At 38.4% G+C, this 19,672-nt stretch overlaps 1 protein-coding gene across 1 annotated transcript; it reads left to right on the top strand.

Moving 5' to 3' along the window:
* Window positions 1-906: 906 nt before the first annotated feature.
* On the top strand, window positions 907-14,148 carry LOC138588183 (dual specificity protein phosphatase 19-like). Its single transcript, XM_069658107.1, has 5 exons — window positions 907-1,011; window positions 1,362-1,611; window positions 7,682-7,728; window positions 10,504-10,656; window positions 13,422-14,148. The coding sequence occupies exons 2-5, from the start codon at window positions 1,386-1,388 to the stop codon at window positions 13,602-13,604; spliced, it is 609 nt and encodes a 202-aa protein (XP_069514208.1). The 5' UTR covers window positions 907-1,011; window positions 1,362-1,385; the 3' UTR covers window positions 13,605-14,148.
* The last annotated feature ends 5,524 nt before the right edge of the window (window positions 14,149-19,672 follow it).

The raw sequence follows: 19,672 nt of genomic DNA, 5'->3' as shown, positions 1-19,672 counted from the left end.
GATGTCCATATGTACATATATGTACATGTAGTACATAAATCAAAGTTTCTCCTTACAAATACCCCAAACCATCCCCACAACAAGATAATTTTTTATTTGGGTGCTCCAACTTTAAGTCCAATTTTCAATTCAATTGAAAACAGCTTTATTGGCATGGGAAACATACGTTTACATCCCCAAAGCAAGTGTCAAAATAAACATACAAAATAACTACAATTAAAAAAATTCCTCTTAGTAATGTTAGAGGTGTATTGTTTGTGTTAAGACAATAGTAATAATGTCGGGCCGCAACTAGTTTGTAATTTGTTTTCATTATTGACAAAAGTACAGATAAGCCGATAAGAGGTGAAGAGAAAAAAAAGTTTAAAAAAAAAAATGCCGAAAGAGCCCCACTTGACGTCTTTTTTAAAAAAACAAACAAAAACGAAACACTCTTTATTTGTCATCATAAATAAATGAGGCTAAAATAGCAGCAAAGCATGACATTTAAGAAGCTGGAAAAGGTACATGTTTGACATTTTTGGTTGAAAATTGACTAAAAGTATCAAGTACTATCAAAACAGTTGGCAATTAATAAGCCAATCTTTGGCTAAAGGTTTCAGCTCTCATTATACAAAAACAGGTTGTTCTGCTTCATAAGGACGTGCTTTAGCGTGGTAAGCTTTAAAGCTAATTACTGCATTAGATGTTTGGGGGTTTTTTTTAACTGTATTTTAGATAGCCAGCCAGCCAGCCAGATGTGTTAATAAATACACAGCATCATCAGCCACACCCTGAGCAAAATTCCTTTTTAACCCGTATGATTACCTATTTTACTGCGAACACTTGAATGCATCACATTGTTGACGCAGCTTCCGACTCAGCTGTCAGTACTGTCAAAGACTTTAGCGCTGCTACACTAGCTGTGTATTTCATACATTTGTACGCTGTATTGAATACTTTAGCTGTTACAATGTTACATTTTACGCTTAGAACAGTGATAAGCTAACTATTTTTCGGGATTTAGACAAGGTGGGTGCACGAAGCAGGAAAACTAAAATGGTATAGCTCCGTGAATATGTACAGAAGCAGCCTTTTCTGCAGAGTTTAATGCCCACGTTTAAATTAAGTAGGCCTATTTTCCTGTTTTGGGAGAAGGGTTTCTTTTCTGAGACCATAGACTATATATACAGTCATTGGTTGAGACTAGTTGCAGCAAAACGTTGCTTTTATGGACTTAAGTTCACCCTTTGTACCGCAATAAAACTATGTAACATACTGTAATTCCACTGTCAAGTAAACCTAAATTAAGCAATTGAGAAAGATAACAAATCTATTTGTTTTTATTTATTTTGATTTATTTGTTCGGTTGTTTGTTTCAGCTGAGCCCTGTAAACCCTGCTGTGATGCATTCCCTGACTCAAGAGATCCAGGGATTCTCCAAGAGCTGTCTGAAGAAACAGTGCACCCGCGTTACCACGGTGACAGGCAGGAAACTATTGGAGAGGAGGAGTGATGGAGGAGAGGGAGAGGAGCAGGTCGAAGAGCTGGAGGAGGGAGATGGATGTGGATTTGTAGAAGATAAAAGTCTGGACCTTCAAGTTGGCGTCGTGAGACCCTTCCTACTGCTGGGTAATACAACGTATAATACTGAACTTCTTCTACTTCTAGCCTAATACTTCAAGTTTGCCATAGTTTCTAAGCTTTTTTACTTTTTTAATCTACAATACTTTAATTAAGCAATATCACTTTAAAGGGAGTGCTGTTGTACCAAATATCAACACGCTTCTAGTCATTATAAAAGCACAACCACAAATGTGATATTGCTTTTATTGTTCTACAAGCAGCATGTATTAGTAAACAATTATAAGCAACAACAGAATATAATTTTATATTTAGAATATTTTTTAAATTTGTTTGTTTGATAATTCATTTGGCTCCACCCACACAACTATTCCCACAACTTGCCTGGAGCTGGACTGTTATCAAGCAACATACAAACATTTGCCTGCACACTTTGTGTATGTCTACACGTTACAATTCATACTTCATACTACTTGTACTTCTAGCCTTCAGTTTTCAATAATATGTCTATCTCTGCTGTGCAGAGTTTGCTACAGTCTCGACAACGACTGATGGCTTTGTAAGGCAAATTATTGAACTTTAATTAACAGTATTCAGAACACCTGAGGCAGAGCGATATTGTTTAAAGTCCCAGGTACTCATGGAATTCCTCTTGTCCAATCAAATTACCTGTTCGGATCTAACTGCTGTATAACCATTATTGCTACTACCTGCTACTACCTACTGCACTTACCTTTTGCAGGTATTACTGTATAATTAGAGTTACGTAACACTTACTACTTCACGATAGATAGATAGATAGATAGATAGATAGATAGATAGATAGCTTACAAGATATATTATATTAATCATCTGTCAACCCCACCCCACCCCAAACCAGTAAGGTCCATATGAAAATAATTAAGTTAGTTAAGAGACCAAATAAAAATAAAGGCTATTAAAAATACAAAATATACACAGCAACTTTGAGTAGTGGTTGTATAGAGGTAGTGCAAATTTAACCATGATGAGCAGAAGTAGTGCAAAATAGCCCGGTGCAAATGTGCATAATGATCTTTAACCATATGCTTCATGGTTAAATTGGCACTACCTCTATTAATTGAGCACAACTACAGTAACTACAATAAAATCCCCCTGGAATTCTTTGTATTCTTAAGCAGTGATGGAATAACTGTGGACTCTTTTCTTGTTATGTTTCCAATAGTATTTAGGCGCACCAAAGATCCTGCAGAGAGAGAAATCAATCATTAGAAGTAAAAATAGAATAGAAGGGGGAAGAACTACTTTTAAATATGTATTTAAAATTTTGCTAGTTCACAAAAATATCAAATATAATCATAAATCTGCTGATGCTGAAGGGCAAAGGTCAGATTCAAGATACTTTATTAAAAATCTGCAGGTGTGTAAAAGTGATCAAATATACTAAACTCACTTATTAGCTTTTTTAATGGCTACCAGCTCAACTGTATTAACACATCACTGTTGTAATTAAGCAATAGGGTTTCAATTAAACTCTCTGTCACACTTGGAGTCCATTTCCAACAGACAGATGTTATAGACAGATGTTATGACATGTTAATGGTAGCACAGTGGGGAAACCTCACAGGAGCTCGTGAGGTTTTAATTGTCCAACAGTAATTATTTCTTAGTGTCTCAGTCACTTCAGTGAGCCAGCCCACAGAGACACTAGGTTGTGTTATGTTTGTAATGATAAATAAATAAGATCCCTAATAAGCAATAAATCAATGTCATTAGTTTTGAATTAGTCTCAGGGAGCGTGGTGAAGTACCCTTCAGCCGGAGGACGCAGGTAGACGCCGTTGCATGTCAGCGTGTGTCTGAAGCGTCCTTGAGCCTGACATTGACGCCCCTCACAGCTCTGGGGTGCTCTTCACTTCTGTAGCCGACGCTGTGCTTTGACCTCAGCTGCAGGAGAGAATCAAAGGGAGAATTTCTCAGCAGGGATCAATAAAATATTACATCTGTCAGGATCAACAGAGGTGACTCTTTTCTATACACTGATTCGCTGCTAAAAGCAATAAACTGTTCACTTGTCTGTTCTGACACCTCACAGGATCAGTTACAGACCAGACAGGTGTGCAGAAAGCCGCCTCATCTCTGATAATGAAATACCTCTTTGTTGTTGTGATTCTTTGAGAGTCTCCCATCGGACGCTGTAGACTTTTTTGATTTGCTGGTGTTTTTTTCTCTGTCCAAGGCCATCATTCAACTGGGCCTGCAGCTTCTTGTCTGCAATGCTCTTACAACACTTGTTATATTTCCTCCTCTACTTGTGCACCTTAAGCTTTCTTTAACACGATGTTATATCTAATATTTATAATATATTGCTTTCCTTTGGTAGATCCTAATGGTTTATTTTGGTATGCGGGCCTTTCTAAATATGGGCAGTTTCAGTTCAGACACCATAATTTGACATTGCCATTTACAGCAGAAATACTAAGAAGTTATAAACATGTACTGTATCTACAAAAATAACTTTTTATAATATATAAAAATAGCTTGTTTTTAAGAAATAGCTGTTCATCATATACAGCTACAGTGGTTAGCTTAGCATAGCTTAAAGACTGTTAGCAGGGGAAAACAGCTAGCCTGACTCTTGCCAAAGGTTATAACATTCCCCTACCTGCACCTCTAGATTCAAGATTCAAGATGTTTATTGTCACTCTGGTTATACAAGTACAATCAAAAGTTCTTATGCTGGAAGGGTAAATATTAAACATAAGAGACATGAAATATAATATAATACAATATATTACAATAAGGAAGCAGTCATGTAACAAAAAAATAAAATAATAATAAGGATATTTTGGAAATATGTTCATCAAACGCTTTCTATTACTGTTATGTAACGACATATTTTTCCATGTTTTACCCACTGACTGACTATAAGAAGTGGGCGTAGCCTTCATGTTAGGAAAGCCAATGCAGAAGTGCCTAAACCTGCATTCCTTCTAATGGCCAGCAGGGGGCGACTCCGCTGGTTGCAAAAAGATGTCAGTTGTGTAGAAATTTAAAAAAAAAAAAAGACCCTACTTCTCACATGATTTATTACCTCAGTGTACATTTTCCCAATTAGTTTGTGATCTCAATCATTAGTTTCAAGTCTTTCAAGTCAATACATACATTTTTATTAAAGCTCCTGCGAGGATTTTTTTGCTGGTTATGTAACAGACTGAAATTAATTCTGATGTCTCTATATGACTTACAAAAGCAAACCAGACCATCAGCAACAAGATTGATTATTTCTATGTAGTTATTTTTAATGCCTTAAACCTGCTGGTGGGGGGGGGTAGGTGTCAAACTGCACGCTGCCTTTGTTTGTTAAAAAACACCACTTAAGCATGTACAGGACCAAATCAGTAAAGAGATAAGATGTACGGCTTTGTCCATAGGGGGCGCCAAAATCAACACAAACCCAGAGTTCCTCACAGCAACTTTCAGTCATGGTCCCATTTAGAGTAAAATAGACAGTAGAGCAGAGTATGTTTACGTCCTGGTTCCCTTGTGATTCACAAGTTGATGCCATATCAGACTAAAAATGTCTGGTCCAGCTTTGTTGCACTAAAAGACACTCTTACATTTTTTTGATGGGTACATTTTGTATAGTCAGTTTTTCTGTTGCCAAAATTAGCTTCTCAATCACAGTTACCGTAATTTATGGAAGCACCTTACCACCCAAGCTATCGCTAGCTTTAGCGAATAACTTAGTGGTTCCCAACCCCCTCGCTCCTCTCCAGCTTCATGCTCCTGTCCAAATTTAATCACTTCTTGATGCCAAAAAACATGGAGAAAGCCAAAGTGCTTAACTCAAGGCTTTAATATGTCTAGCTGGGGCAGGCTAGCTGTTTCCAGTCTTCATGCTAAGCTAAGCTAACCTGTTGCTGTGTGCAGCTTTATTTTAAGTCTTAACGTTCTTTTCCAACTCTTAGCAAGAAATTATATTGTGTTCAATAATTCTTGAAACTTTTACTTTCAGATTTCTTTTATAGATGCCACTCAAAGGGCCGCAAACTGAAAGTTTAATTATACACTTCATGTTGTTCTCTGTGCACATGACAAGAAAGCTCTTTCATCTTGAAACAGTACATTTTTAAAGATATTTCAAAGAGTGTCTGAAGCCACAAAAGAGTAGTTAATCTTTCATCTGAAGACCCAAAAATCACCAATTATTAAGCTACATTGGACGAGGACAATATGCTGGTGTGACGCTCAGGAGGAATCAATGCAGAGGACGATCTTCAGGGTTTCACTGAACAAACATACTGCATAGATCTGTTTCTAAATATAGGATCTGAAGCCATTTGAAATCACATATGCTGCCCGCAGTACAAATATGACGGATATCTGTCCTCTTTTGCGTAGCAGATTGAATTCGGTCCCGTGTCATGCTCGTATTTAAAAGTGGCCGAGAAATCCTGGCATTCCTGCATCCTTTCACAGATGTGTCACTTTAAATCTTTTCCTTTTACACTGATGAGGCATATGGGCTGGAGCTGGATTATTTCCAAAGACTCTCTAGCCTTTGGATTTAGATTTACTTCTGAACACCATGAATTTGGCATTATGTGAAAGTGGCTTTGGCTACTGCAAAGAGTGCAAATATTGCTACTTTGAAGGCAGAGAGCTGCTGCAGAGTAGCCACTCTGGAAATCTGCAGAGGTCCCTTCCATCATATTCTGTCTTTAACATCCTGCTGAGACTTACACTGCATTTGATCAATTAAAAGAGACTATTGCTCATTCTGTGTTTTAACTGTCTCCTTCAGTCATATTCAGGTCTCTGCATGGTCTCGTTCAATCCCTCGCCTAGTCTTTGACCTGCGCCCTCTGCTGCATCAGTCATTTAACTTGTGCAGTTATGAAGGCTGTTGCCGAAGGCTTTCATGAAAATCATAAACTTCCTTGTCTGCAGCTGTAGATAGTATTGAATGTTTATTTCAGCGGTTTTTAAGCCTGGCCTGGTGCTTCTATACAAATCATTCTTTGTTTATTTTTCTGTAGCTTTAAGCCCCTTTGCTGTTGGTTTGTGCAGAGAGTGAATGTAACACACTTAGGAATATACTAGGTGCTGATATCCTGCAGCATTTGCTTCCTACAACTGAATAGACAGTTTTCTATTATATCAATGCCCTTAAACAGACAGACGTTACACCATGTAACCCCATGTGGTGCAATTAATTCCAGTCCCTCATCTGAAGGATTCTGGCTTTCAGGTGTTTTATGATTGAAAGTGTATGTAACCCGGCAAACAACATGTTCATACTCTATCATTGTCTAACTTATGTAAAGCATGATAGCTAAATTGCAGTCTTTGGACTCAACTTTTATTGAAAGCCAAAATGCCGTTTCTGTCAGACGCAGTAGGTGGCATACGAATGCTAGAACACGACATCAAGGGTTTAAAAAGATCAAGAGACAGATCAAAATCTATAAAGATAACTGATAAAGTACAAATAGCGATTAATAAGATACCAATCACAGGAGGAGCAGGCAAGTTAGCAGCAGTTTGTTAAGTTCTGTTTTGTTCCGGCTGCTGCTGTTGGATGTCAGGACCGGGACACAAGAAAAAAACACGGATCCGGATTATTAGTTCATTCGTCTATTGTGTGATTAAGCATTTAAATGCTGATAAAATGGCAGAAAATAAAGAAAAATGTTACATTTTGCTGGAGCCGAGGGTGACTGTGTCAGAATCCCTTTGGTTTGTTCAACCAACAGCATGAAACATGAAAAGCAAAACCCAAATAATTCATATTTAAGATGATAATATCAACGATCAACAATGTATTAATTATCCGTGAAGCTACATTTCCCTTCTCTTAGTATTAAGAAAAAATATTTGCCATTATTGTCATGATAACAGTGATATAAGTGCACAGCTGAATGCAACTTTAAATGTAGTTGCTTTCATATAAATATTACCAGGGGGGTGCTGATAAATATTCATGTGAAAAAGAGGGAGAAGCAACATTTTATCATTTTATAACCAAGTAATTATTGTCAGCCTGCAGGAAGCGTTTTCTATACATAGATATGTTTTGATAAGCAGAGGCATGTCCTCCTGTCTGTCTTCTCATGGACTTGTTTCTGCCTTTTCAGCCTCTCAGGATGCAGCCCACGACATTGACACCCTGCAGAGACATAAGGTCAGTACAGGGGGGGATCAATACGGCAGGCATGCCCTTGCCTTGATGTGATCGCATGTGTAGTGACATGAGATTAGAGGCGGCCATGTAGGTGTGCATTCCTGCGGCTCTGCGACAGCCAGCCAATAGCCAGAGGAGCTTCATGACTCATGCAGTGACAATTTAGCTCAGTAGAGGGAGTAAATGATTGCACTAGGTCTCAGCGCTGCGGCGGCTCCACATCAGAGAAATGTGACTACTCCTCTCTGCAGAGGCTGCTCCCAGGCATGAGCATATTGCTGCCTGTGCAGTCTCCGGATGATGAATTGGAGAGATTACAAGTGCCTTCACTTCCTGTTACTGCGATGAAGCCCTGACCGCCTAATAACCAAACCACGCAGGGTTTCCCAGACAGCTATTAAAGCTCAGGAGGCTTAACAGAGGGCCCAGAGGACAATTTATAAAAGGATGTGTCTTTACCAGAAGAACATTTAATGAACATTTACTGGCATCACAATAACAAGACCGCACCATTGTGCTGAAGGCGTTGTGTGTCAGGAAATCAAATCTCTATTAAAGGCAGCAAACAAACAATTATAACATTAACAATACATGAACTGTAAAACCCCGTGTGCGAGTCTTCTGTCTTTTGATTTGTACACGAAACAGAGACGAACCTGCTTATCTAACGCACTCAAATCGTCTGCATTACATTCACTGTTATTCCAGCAGGTGGACCTAAATTACATCATCAATCATGATATTTTTTGTGTCACTGACTTAATTGCTACATAACTCGATTTGAGAATGCAGCTGCGAAAACATGGCAGAGAATGATCAGGAACATGAAGGTGTAAATATCTGACAGTATCTCGGTTCTATTAGGGGACTCCGGGCTAGATCAGCAGCTTTCTCTAACCTGGATGGTATTTATTACGTTCTGTATTCAATATTTTTTTAACATATGTCATTTTTCCTTTTATAATGTTGGATTTTTAACCTTTGGCCAAAGTTCAAAGATGAACATACAGCTATTCTGATCAGAAGGTCGAACATTTAAATTCCTACTTAAATAGCAGATACCAGGATTTTCAAGAAGCCTGATCATAACCAGGATATTAATGTGCATGGAGATACACTCACCAAAACCAATAAAGTATAAGTCAGTCTCATGTAACTGTCTTCCTCCCTGTCTATGACTCTTAGTTCTAAGTCCACTGATTTTCAACTGTTAACATAAATCTTTAAATATGGCTGAAAAATACTCGGTCTCATTGGGGGGAAAAAAACAAACTAAATCAATAATTTCTGTGAAAAGCTGGACACTACAGTGCATGTGTTTGGGACTATTTTCTACTGCGGATTAAACAATATTTGATGCACTTGTGAGTATTTGGGGCAGCAGGACGGTGTATGTGTGATTGAGTCAAAATTAACTGAGTGTAATTGTGTTCATCGTAATTAAGAAACGTGTCACCGAGTGCAACAGTGTGACGCACTGATGTGTTTTTAATGGTTTCTTTTACAACAATGGAGCTCTATGGCAGCTATTCCAACCAGTGGGCCGAAGGAAGGTGGCGCGGCAGAATGGTTAGATTAAAATATTCAAAAATATCTACAAAGCAAGTTATTTTTATGTCTGAATGTGATGAAGAACTCGCTTTTATAAAGAAAAAAATCAATCTATTATGCATCATTTCAATGTCCAAGCCCATTAAACACATAATCAGGTAAAATCAAGTTTATTTTACTTCCAGTCAACACAACATTAACAATTCTGTCAAAAGTCAATTTGAAAGCTAGCTAGCTTTTTTTTAAAGATTTTTTTTTGCCTTTATTTATCGGACAGTTGAAGAGAGACAGGAAATGTGTGGAGTAGAGAGTGGGGGATGACATGCACCAAATGATCAGCAGACCAGGAGTCGAGCCTGCGATCAGTGCATCGAGGACTGTAGCCTCTGTATATGGCGTGCCTGCTCTACCAGCTGAGCTAAACCAGCGCCCCAGCTAGCTATATTGTTGCTGCTTGTGTAGTTTGTAGCGGGGAAAAAAACCCTCTATGATTGCAGAGGACCTTATTTTGTGACTAGCACTAGATCGATGCTGAGTGTTTCAAGGGGATGCAGCTGCAACCAAATTCAGTCCATAAATATAAACCTCAAAATACAAAAGTAGGCAAAACTATTGTAACATGACGGATGACGTCAATTGTCATTTATTTGGGGAAGTTGTCCTTGGAAATATTTAAGTCATAAGTGTGTCTTCAGTTACTGAAGGATGAGAACCTTTGCCTTAAGAGAGGAACAAAACGTCCTGCTTTTAATTGAACACAATACTTATAAGTTGGATGAATTCACTGCTGGTTTTGGTCCTTCCATTGGACTTGCTGACGATATACAGTAGAATATATATGACTCCACACTGATCTTTTAACTTGTAGAAACGGATGTAAGATAACAGCTGCTGTCCAGAAGCAGGAAACATCAGAACAATGTAAGCTAGATTTAAATGAGACAGAACAGATCCTGCTAAATGAATTGGAACCATCTGTCTTCCCCCCGTCTTCCTCTTTGTCTCCTCTCTTTCTCTGTCCTCCTCATCTGTCTTCCCCCTCCTTTTCAAACCCCTTTCTAGCTCCATCTCTCTGCCCTCTCACTCAGTCACATTCAGGTGGTGTCATGTCATCAATATGGCTGACAGAATATCTCTCTTACCGAAGCAAAAACACCCTTTTAACAAGTCAATGCTCAGGGGTCGTTTGCTCAAGGAGTTTCGTGTCTCTTTCTCTCATGTCAGGTGTCTCACGTGCTAAATGTGGCCTATGGAGTCGATAACCTGTTCCCAGATCAGTTGGTCTATAAGACGCTCCAGATCCTGGACCTGCCAGACACTGACATCGCGTCATATCTCGGGGAATGCAGCTCCTTTATTGATGACGCACGAACACAGGTACATACACACACAAAACACGTATGATTAGCATCTTATCATTCACTTGTACATGTTGATAGATGACAAAGCTGGAGGAAGTATTGAAGATATTGAAGTATGGAAAATGTGCGCCCACATGGCCTAAACATAAAATTTAATTTCATGTTCAAGCCGAACTTAAATGAGACGTCTGGTCTACTAAGGATTTCCTGTTTGCGTCACCAGCTGTTCCCGCCCCTTACTCTTGCGTCACCAAACGCCACTCCTGTCACCTAGCAACAGGTAGCTAGCGAACTAACTAGCTACCATAACTAACATCACCTAACTTAACCTTATTATTTTAAAGATCATTTTCAAGGGCCGTTTGTATTTTTAAACATTTGTATCGCTAGCTATTTGATTGAGTTGAAACCAGAAACGTTTACATTTTAAAGTGTATTCCTCAGCCGTGTAAGAGTCCGCCATCTGGTTTGAACTGGTGTACAATGAATCACAGGATACGTTGGGCCATGAAGCATGCACCTGATGGATGCTTTGTTGCCCAGGAAAAAGGAGGATGTATTTGTCGGCAGCACCTGAAGAAGCCTTCAAAGTGGGACAGCCTTCCACGCGCCACTGTGGCGCAATCGGCCTTCAAATACGGCCTTCGAAGGCTGCAGCCCCTGGATTGGGACACAGCTACAGTTTTAAAAATAACTTAAAGAGTAACAGCCTCGTTCAGTCCTATGATCTTATGAAGTACATTATAATTCACATTCTTTTGAGAGTAGCATTTAAATTTTCTAGTTTGTGAAATGGAACTAATCTTAACTACTTTAATCTTCTGCTGGATCGTTTAATCAATTGTACTATAATGCTTATGTGTCAAGTAACTAGTAAATACAGCAATCAAAACATGAACATGTAGGTCTCTGCCTGAAATCTCGGCGAGGAGAGCGATAGATGTAGTTGTATGAAATGTAAATGAGAGGAAAGTTCAAGTACCTAAATGTATTCAGTCATCTTCCTCCTCTGACAGATGCAGACTCATGCACACAGGATACAAACCACAGTTCCAGGGTTTTTTTCCAAATAAAAAAATGCATCAAATCTATTAAAATATTTCTGTATCCACTTCCTCCCAGGGGGCCCGTGCAGCCTACAAAATGCCATCTTTTTTATCTGCCGGCTAATTTAACATGTCAGTGTGCACACACAGAGACCCTGCTACCTCACTGCGATGCATTTACACACATCTGCAGCAGTCAGCTATCTGTAAGTCAGCACAAAGGAGAGGTGGGTGGTCAGAATACCTATTAGAAGACCATGCTGGGGTCAAAACGTTCTCTGTTACACTCTCCCTCAGTCATTTCACGGGCTGTATGCAATACTTTTCAGAGGATTATATCCTTGCAGAGTCTTGATTTTCTTCCTGTATGTATGTGTGTGTGTGTAAGGAGATTGACCGTAAGCAGAACATGAGGCGATGCGAGCGCTGATATGAAAACACTCAACTCGAGCGCAATGAAATAACAGCAAAACAAGAAACTCTGACAAAACCAAATTAAGTCGCCATGTTCGCTGTGATGGATTATCTTGCTCAGGCAATTTTCATTCTGTAGAAGTTTTCTTTTTTTTTTCCCTAGAAGAAGAAAAACAAGATCTGATATGAAGCTATAGAGACTGCAGACACCAGCACAAATGATATAAAGGAGTGCAGAAGCTGTGTGATTGATAGAAAAGTATTAAAGACTGATATTATTGATACAGCATTTTGGTATGTTCTGTGTTTGCCTCATTTGATTGTGTGTGTCCCAGAGAAGCGTCCTGATTGGCTTATAGTTTGAACTCACAGATAACAGTGATAATATGTCAATTACAGCAACTATACGTGTGTGCAGGCAAAGCTAATTTCAATCTCCTGTCCTTCAGTGCGTATTGATTGACATGTAAAATAAGGAAAGTGCTTGCAGTGTCTTTTTCGCTCCATTTCAGCGAGAAAAGAGACTTTATTCTATGACGTGACGCTCCGCGCTGAATAAAAGAGACAAATGTGTCAATATGCTGAGCTTCAGAACTGAGCCGTGGGCCTGCACGCATTGTCTAAAGATGTGGCTGGAATTTAAAAAATTCATTTCCAGCCAGGCACTCTCGGCAGTAAAATAATTACATCAACATTAATATTAATCATATCGCAAATTTTGACACACACACCGAAAAACCACAGGCCCAGATTTATTCTGTCTCAACTTTTGCTACATGCAGTCTGATGCTGCTCTCAGAGAAGTCAGAAACTACAGAGTTTCATGAGCAAAAATGCATCGAAATGACTTTTTAAAGCGTTAATTTTCCAATCTTTCTGATGTTACTTGTTAATTAAACATGTTCGTACACACTAGATTCCAAAAAAGTGGGAAAAGGGGTGTGTAAAATGTTAGTACAGCACTTGACAAATTCTTGTACTTTACTGTATTTTAATTTTATGAAACTTTGTAGTCTCTACTTCACCACTAGGGGTGGACAAAATATCGATGTGGCAATATATCGCCGTCCTGACTCGTGCAATACAATTATTGCTAGGCGCCAAATATTGATATTTTAATTGACGAATATATGGCGCTCTAAAAAGATTTCTCTGTGATTTTAACTCACCATGTCACTATTATCGCAGGGAAATCTGTTTAAAATGAATGAATGCTGGACTTTTGATTTTCTTTCAACTACCTTTTCTTTATTTTCAGTCTAGTATAATTACATTTCAATCTGAATCTCACTGTTTTCCTGGCTGACCATCTTTTCCACAGGACGGTGTTGTGCTGGTCCACTGTAACGCAGGCGTGTCACGCTCCTCCTCCATCGTCATTGGCTACCTGATGTTAAAGGAAGGGCTGAAGTTTGATGATGCATTCAGCCAGGTGAAGCTAGCAAGGCCGTCAATTCGCCCCAACCCCGGCTTCTACCAGCAACTACAGAGCTACAAACCTTAAAGATACATGTAATGAGACAGTCGTTTTTCTGTCCACTTAAGGGCAGCGGAAACGAGCTGTAAACCTAACACTGACATCGCCTTGTAAGTTAATATAGCAAACAGTTGCCTATTTCCATAACTTGCAAATATCTAAAGTTTACTATTCAATTGATTTGAGCTCTGTTTTTGGTCTCCACCATCTCCTGAGGGAAATATCTGTCTCTGTAGCTGCCACTAAGCTAAACTTGTGACTGATAATTCTCTGTATGTTTGTCAGAGCAACTGTAATCATATTACACATATTCATTTAATTCTTTTCTATTTAATATAAAAATATTGATCACTGCTTCTTTAAATTAAATATTTTAGGTGAAGAAGCCTTATAAGACTACAACACCTACAATTCAGCGTGGGGCCCAAAGCCATTAGGTTGGCATTTCTTATCTGTAAGAAACATATTACATTAAAAATTGTTCTTTTATTTTGTTTTTCTTGTTTCTTTATGCCATATGTATGTTAATTTTCCTGCCAAGAATGTACTCATGTGTTGTGTGTAAGTTAACTTTCTGTGTTTTGAATAAAAATTAAATGAGTACGTGAAATTGTGTGTCTGCCCTTCATTGCACAGCAGCTAAGAATTAGATTGGCTAATTTCGGAGGTGCTTATTCTCCTATTGCACTAAAGAGTGTTGTTTAATTAAAGACACACCAGCTTTTCTTGAGGTACAACTTGAATTCAACTTCCTTAACTACACAAACAGATACATCATCAGCTATAATGATCACTCTCCCTGCTGCATCGCCTCTATCAATCTCACAACTATGCATAGTTAATGTGCTAACCCCGCTCCCTTGAAATAATTAGCTTGTAATTAGCTTGTTAGATAATGAGGGAAAATCCAGTTGGCTCACATGCTAATCAACAAACACCACTGGGACGAGCTCCTGATGCTGCTAACTCTCAGCACACAAAGGTATCATATCTTATCACGCTCTGCTCGCTGTTTAAATGGAAATGGAGTCTGTAGATGTGTGTCTGTTGTTCACCCAGATGTGAATTCATGATTATTTATACAGATTATTGTCCACTGTGTTTGAGTTAACAGTCAAATCCATAGAAGAGGTGTTCTGCAGACCTAGCTGTGTACAATTTAAATACATGAGTGCAAATTTTTCAATTTTGTACGACAGATAACGCCTGCTGCAGATGAAGTATTGTAATCTGCAGTGCAAGATAAGATAAGAACTTTATTCATCTAGAAATTCTAGCGCCAGAATACAAACTTATAGTACAAAATAAGAGTAATGCAAAAATAACATCTGAAATATAAGTAAAAAATAAAATATGAAGTGTATGGGTTAAATGCAAAAGAGAAACTGCCTAAAAGAAAAACAATATGATAACAAAAGTAAGCAGAGGGTAGTGATGGCCATCATATTTGCTGTAATAATAAGAAGTAAAAGCAGTAAAAGCTTAAATTACACCAGATGATGAATGTAAAGAAAGCACATGATATTAAACCTATTTGTACATAAGGTGATTAAAGGTAATATTGCACAAGGTAGTGAAAGTTCTAGAAATATTGCACATGGTGCTAATAAGCAGTAGTATTGCACGTCATGATGCACACTATAAATATGAAATATATCCTGTGAAACAGAAAAATAATGTTGCACATGATAGACATCTGAAATAAAAAGGTGTATCATAGCCACAATTGCTAGTGTTCCACAGAAAGAAATAAGCAATGACCAAAATTAAACTTGAGTTATCAATAATAACAGTGACTGTGTGATTACTTCACAGCTTCTTGAATTTTCCTAGTTTTGAAAAGTCTGGTTTCAGGCTGACTGTTTGGATTAAAGTGTAGAAGCACCTAACCATTCATATCTGTAAGCCCATGTTTTGTTTTCTCCAGCAGAAGCCTCTGGTCCCGCAGCCGGCTCTGCACGAACTGTGCTAATCACAATCATGAAAATCATGAAAAATAGTTTGAATGTTAATATTTTGGTAGACAAAAAAAAGACGTCTGTTGCTGATGTAACGTTCTGAAGCTGCTGTTTTATCACAGTTAAACAAAGTGGATGTTACGTACAAAAGGTATGTGTTAGCTACCACGTCATGACAAATATATGTGTTAAACTGTAGAAGCCACATGAATTAACTGTTGGAACTAGCTACCTAGCATAGCAGCAGAAGGCTATGTCGCTCACATTGGTTTTAGTGTCCAGGTATTGCAAATTAGTCTGGCTAAATTAGGCTAGCATTGTGGCTCTAGTGGTAACAATATTGACTGGTCAGTAAGGCCATCCCTTTGATCAAATTTGATAAGTATGTTCATAGTGCACTAAGTAATGCTGACATTTCTCTCAACGTTTGTGAGATAAATGTTTCAATAACTAATAGATGTATTATTATATATTTGGTACTGACATTATATTCTTCAGAATGAAGAGTAAACCTTGGTGATACCTTAACTATTCAGCTAGCGACGTCATCATGTCATTTTTTTTGTTTATGATTAGATGGTGTACATGGTTAGCGTTACACCTGCTAAACATTAGCATGTTAGCATTATAATTTTGTGTGTCAGCATGTACTTAAAATGAATGCCACTTAAGGGCAAAACAAGGACAAAAGACGTAATTTGATGGTGTCATGAATTAGCAGAAGTTGTGTATTATTAAATAACCACCAATGCTAATTAAAATCTATCTGACAGCAGGAATCATGATTATGGACAAGGTAATGCATTATAGTTTTATTCATGCTACATTCATTATTTATCATTCATGTCATTTAATTGCGTATAGTCAAAATAATTGCTAGTGCCGCTAGCTAACATAAACAGTTAGCCGTCTTTCTTCCTCACTCTCTGCCGTATCATAAGTTGTATGTCCTAACATATGTCCTAGGAAGAAAGGACAACAGATAAATCATCGCCTTAAATTAAATAACAGAGTTCTCGGGGTCTTGAACATTTGGGATTGTTAAATTAAGTACACACCTCAACAACATTAACATTAAAGTCTAGTACTTTCACATATCCAGATCATACTACATGCAAATTATAAGCAATATGTAATATGTAGAGTCGCAAATTTCTTGTTATTGTAAGATTAAACACAGCTGGGAACCGCTTTAGACACAGCTCTTGTTAACTGCTTAATAAGGTACAACTGTACTATTCATTATTCCAGTGTTTTCCAGCCTGATGTATTACTTCTTCAAGAGACACTTGAGCTACTTTCTGTACTAATTAAAGCACTTATTTCTCCTCTTTTCGAAAAAGCAGCTTTATACTTTGTGTCAGAAGCAGGCTGCCGTCGCTCCAGGGAAGCAGAGACGGGTGGAGGTTGGTTCTGTGCCAAAGACTTGGAGGAGGAGATAAGTTCTGCCAAATTGGTCACAATTCCTTGCAGTCCTATAAAGGTCATAGATTATTTAACGCCCCGTTAAAACAATGAACTGATTGCAAAGAGCAGGCCTGTGTCACTGTTAATAAGTAAATATTTGGGGCCTACGGCTTCATTTTCCCCATAAACGTCCAATAAATACAAACTCTGCTCATTATAGTATTCAGCAGAAAAAACGACAAATAAAATATTGAACTAGCGTCTGACTAATGGCGACAAAGCCGATATGCAGTCTGTGGCAGCACTTGAGTGTAGGGGAGTTTGGCCTTTTCTTTGGTCCTGTTCAATGGTGTATCACTGAAGAGTATCTGCTATGAAGCCAACCGGGTTTCCCCTGACATTTTTGTGACATTTTACCGTCTGGATGTGTCGGCCCACGGTATGGCACAAGCTGTCCCATCTGCAGGGTCTCGTGGGGTCCAAGCTCCATCTCAGCCTGTGCAGACCTCAGTATGAGAATATTAAGAGACAGCGCGAGGTGGGTTACATGCAGGATGTTGAATAATTCCCCCCTAAAGCAGTACAATGTTATCTGGCCTGTTAGCTTTCATTAGATTTGATGAACTGCAGACGTGAACAATGAAGAATAATGGATGGTCTTTTTTCTGTCTCTCTTTTTTTTTTTTAAACATCCCACACACAGATCACATGCCCACAAGAAATAGATCCACTCACAAACTGGACAAAATGAACCGAATGATACTATAGCTGTTTGCTAGTACAGTTGCTTATGCATTTTGTGACATTAAGAGCACATATGCATATGAGCATTACTGCATGTGTGCCATCTGAATTCAGAAAAGTGCACATTATCACATGTAATTATCACATGTAAATTATATGTAAATGTATGAATGTATTTGTAGTGAAGTATAAAGTGTATATCTACTAATTTCAGCCCTCTGTCTATCATGACATCAATCCATATTTATTCCAAAGAATTAGGATTTTGTTGCATTTGAGAAGCATTTCATCAAATTATTCCTGCATAAATTTGACTTTTTATTTGGGTAATTAACAGATAGGGGACAAATTTTAGTAGGTAATACTGCAATTACTGGCTCACAGCTGTCTGCCTTTGCCAACCAGACAAGTGAGTAAAGTGAAGTTAAAGTATTTGAAAGAATATATAAGCCTGAAAACAAATCAAGGGCATGATTAGACCTACATTAAACATGACGGGTAACAACAATCATATACAGGAGAGATATAATATCATGCAGAGAACATCTCTCTCTGATTGTCAGCAGACCCATCTCCCGACAGAGTGAACAGGTATTAGACGGGAGATACTGAACATCTTTTTAAATAAACATGATGGAATAACATTCTCTCTCCGTTTGTAAGAGTGAGATAGACATGAGGTCACAGTTACCCTCACCTTTGACCCTTAAATTGTGTGGACCTTTGTGCCAAATGTGTAGACTTTCTCTCCAGGTGTTCCTCAGAAATAGGGTTCACAAAATTATGGCTAATGGAAAGTGTTTTTTCCAGGACATTATGATCTTACAGGTAAGATGACCTTTGACTTAATGAATGAAAAAGTCCTCACTTCATTATTTCATCCTTTAAAGATATTTGTTGAAAAATTCACAATTCCAATGATGTAATCTCAAAGACTTTCATTTAAATAAATGTCTGTTAAGTCACTATCTATCACACCATGGTGATTGAGCCGATGGCCCACTGATGAAAGCCTTTGCATTTGCAGTATTATTGACTGGGTGTCTGGTGCGACTTTAGGGGAAATAATCACAAGCTGTGCTCAGTTAGTGACGCGTTTTCCATCAGCCAGCAGTGGTTGGTCTGCCAGAGAGGGTAGGCGGAGCTAAGCGGCTGCTTTTCCGGCCTCTGCAAGTGTTGTGAGTAAACAGTAATCTACTATGGCTGAACAAACAAAGAAAAGATCGATGACTACAGATACAACTTCAAAAATAAGTGAAAATCCAAAGAAAAAGAAACAAACTCGAGGCTCAGATGAAGGCAAACAGTCTAAAAAGGAAAGCGACTGTCAGCGAGGAAAATCAAGAGTTGCAACCGGAGCCAACCATGGACGTCACACATGCAGCACTGTCTGGATATCTGGGAAGTGTGCTCCCGTAATTACCGTTTATCGCCACAGGTGTCGCCAAAGAGAACGAAACTGAGATCTTCAAATTTACATTTTTAATTCATGAGCTATGGCCAAACTTTTTATTAGAGGTCAAAGTGACCTTCACCTTTGACCTTTAACCAACAAAAGTTAATTGGTGCATCCTTGAGTCATAGTAGATGTTTGAGGAAAATTGAAGATCCAGGTGTTCTTGAGAAATCACGTTTAAAAGAATGCGATGGACGGACTGACGGACCACCCAAAACATAATGCTTTTAATGGCATGGCTGTCCCCATCGCAGAGGCTTCATTAGTTCATAAGTGTAGAAACTTAACAAAACAGTAACTCACATTCAGCACACGAGGACTTCCTGTATGGTCTGATGAATAATAATAATGTCATTATATGGCTTTTATAGTCACCAGAAAAAGTGCACATAGTGAAAATAAATTGCCCTCATTAGCATACTTGTTATTTTTTCGTGTGTGCATGTGATGTGTGGAGAGAAATTAAACATGATGTCACAGTTTACTTCCTGCTCTCTGCCCTGCAGTCTGACAGGCTTCATTTCACTTTT

This window comes from Semicossyphus pulcher, unplaced genomic scaffold, assembly GCF_022749685.1.
Source record: "Semicossyphus pulcher isolate SPU_LCO1_2020_fin unplaced genomic scaffold, fSemPul1.0.p SCAF_12, whole genome shotgun sequence".
Taxonomy (NCBI): Eukaryota; Metazoa; Chordata; class Actinopteri; order Labriformes; family Labridae; genus Semicossyphus; species Semicossyphus pulcher.
This window is presented reverse-complemented; position numbering and strand designations above follow the sequence as displayed.

Excerpts from the sequence above, each read along its gene's own strand:
- LOC138588183 (XM_069658107.1), top strand. The coding sequence starts at position 1,386 with ATGCATTCCCTGACTCAAGAGATCCAGGGATTCTCCAAGAGCTGTCTG. Across the intron at positions 7,729-10,503 it reads ACACCCTGCAGAGACATAAG|GTGTCTCACGTGCTAAATGT; the intron begins GTCAGTACAGGG and ends CTCTCATGTCAG. Across the intron at positions 10,657-13,421 it reads TTGATGACGCACGAACACAG|GACGGTGTTGTGCTGGTCCA; the intron begins GTACATACACAC and ends TCTTTTCCACAG.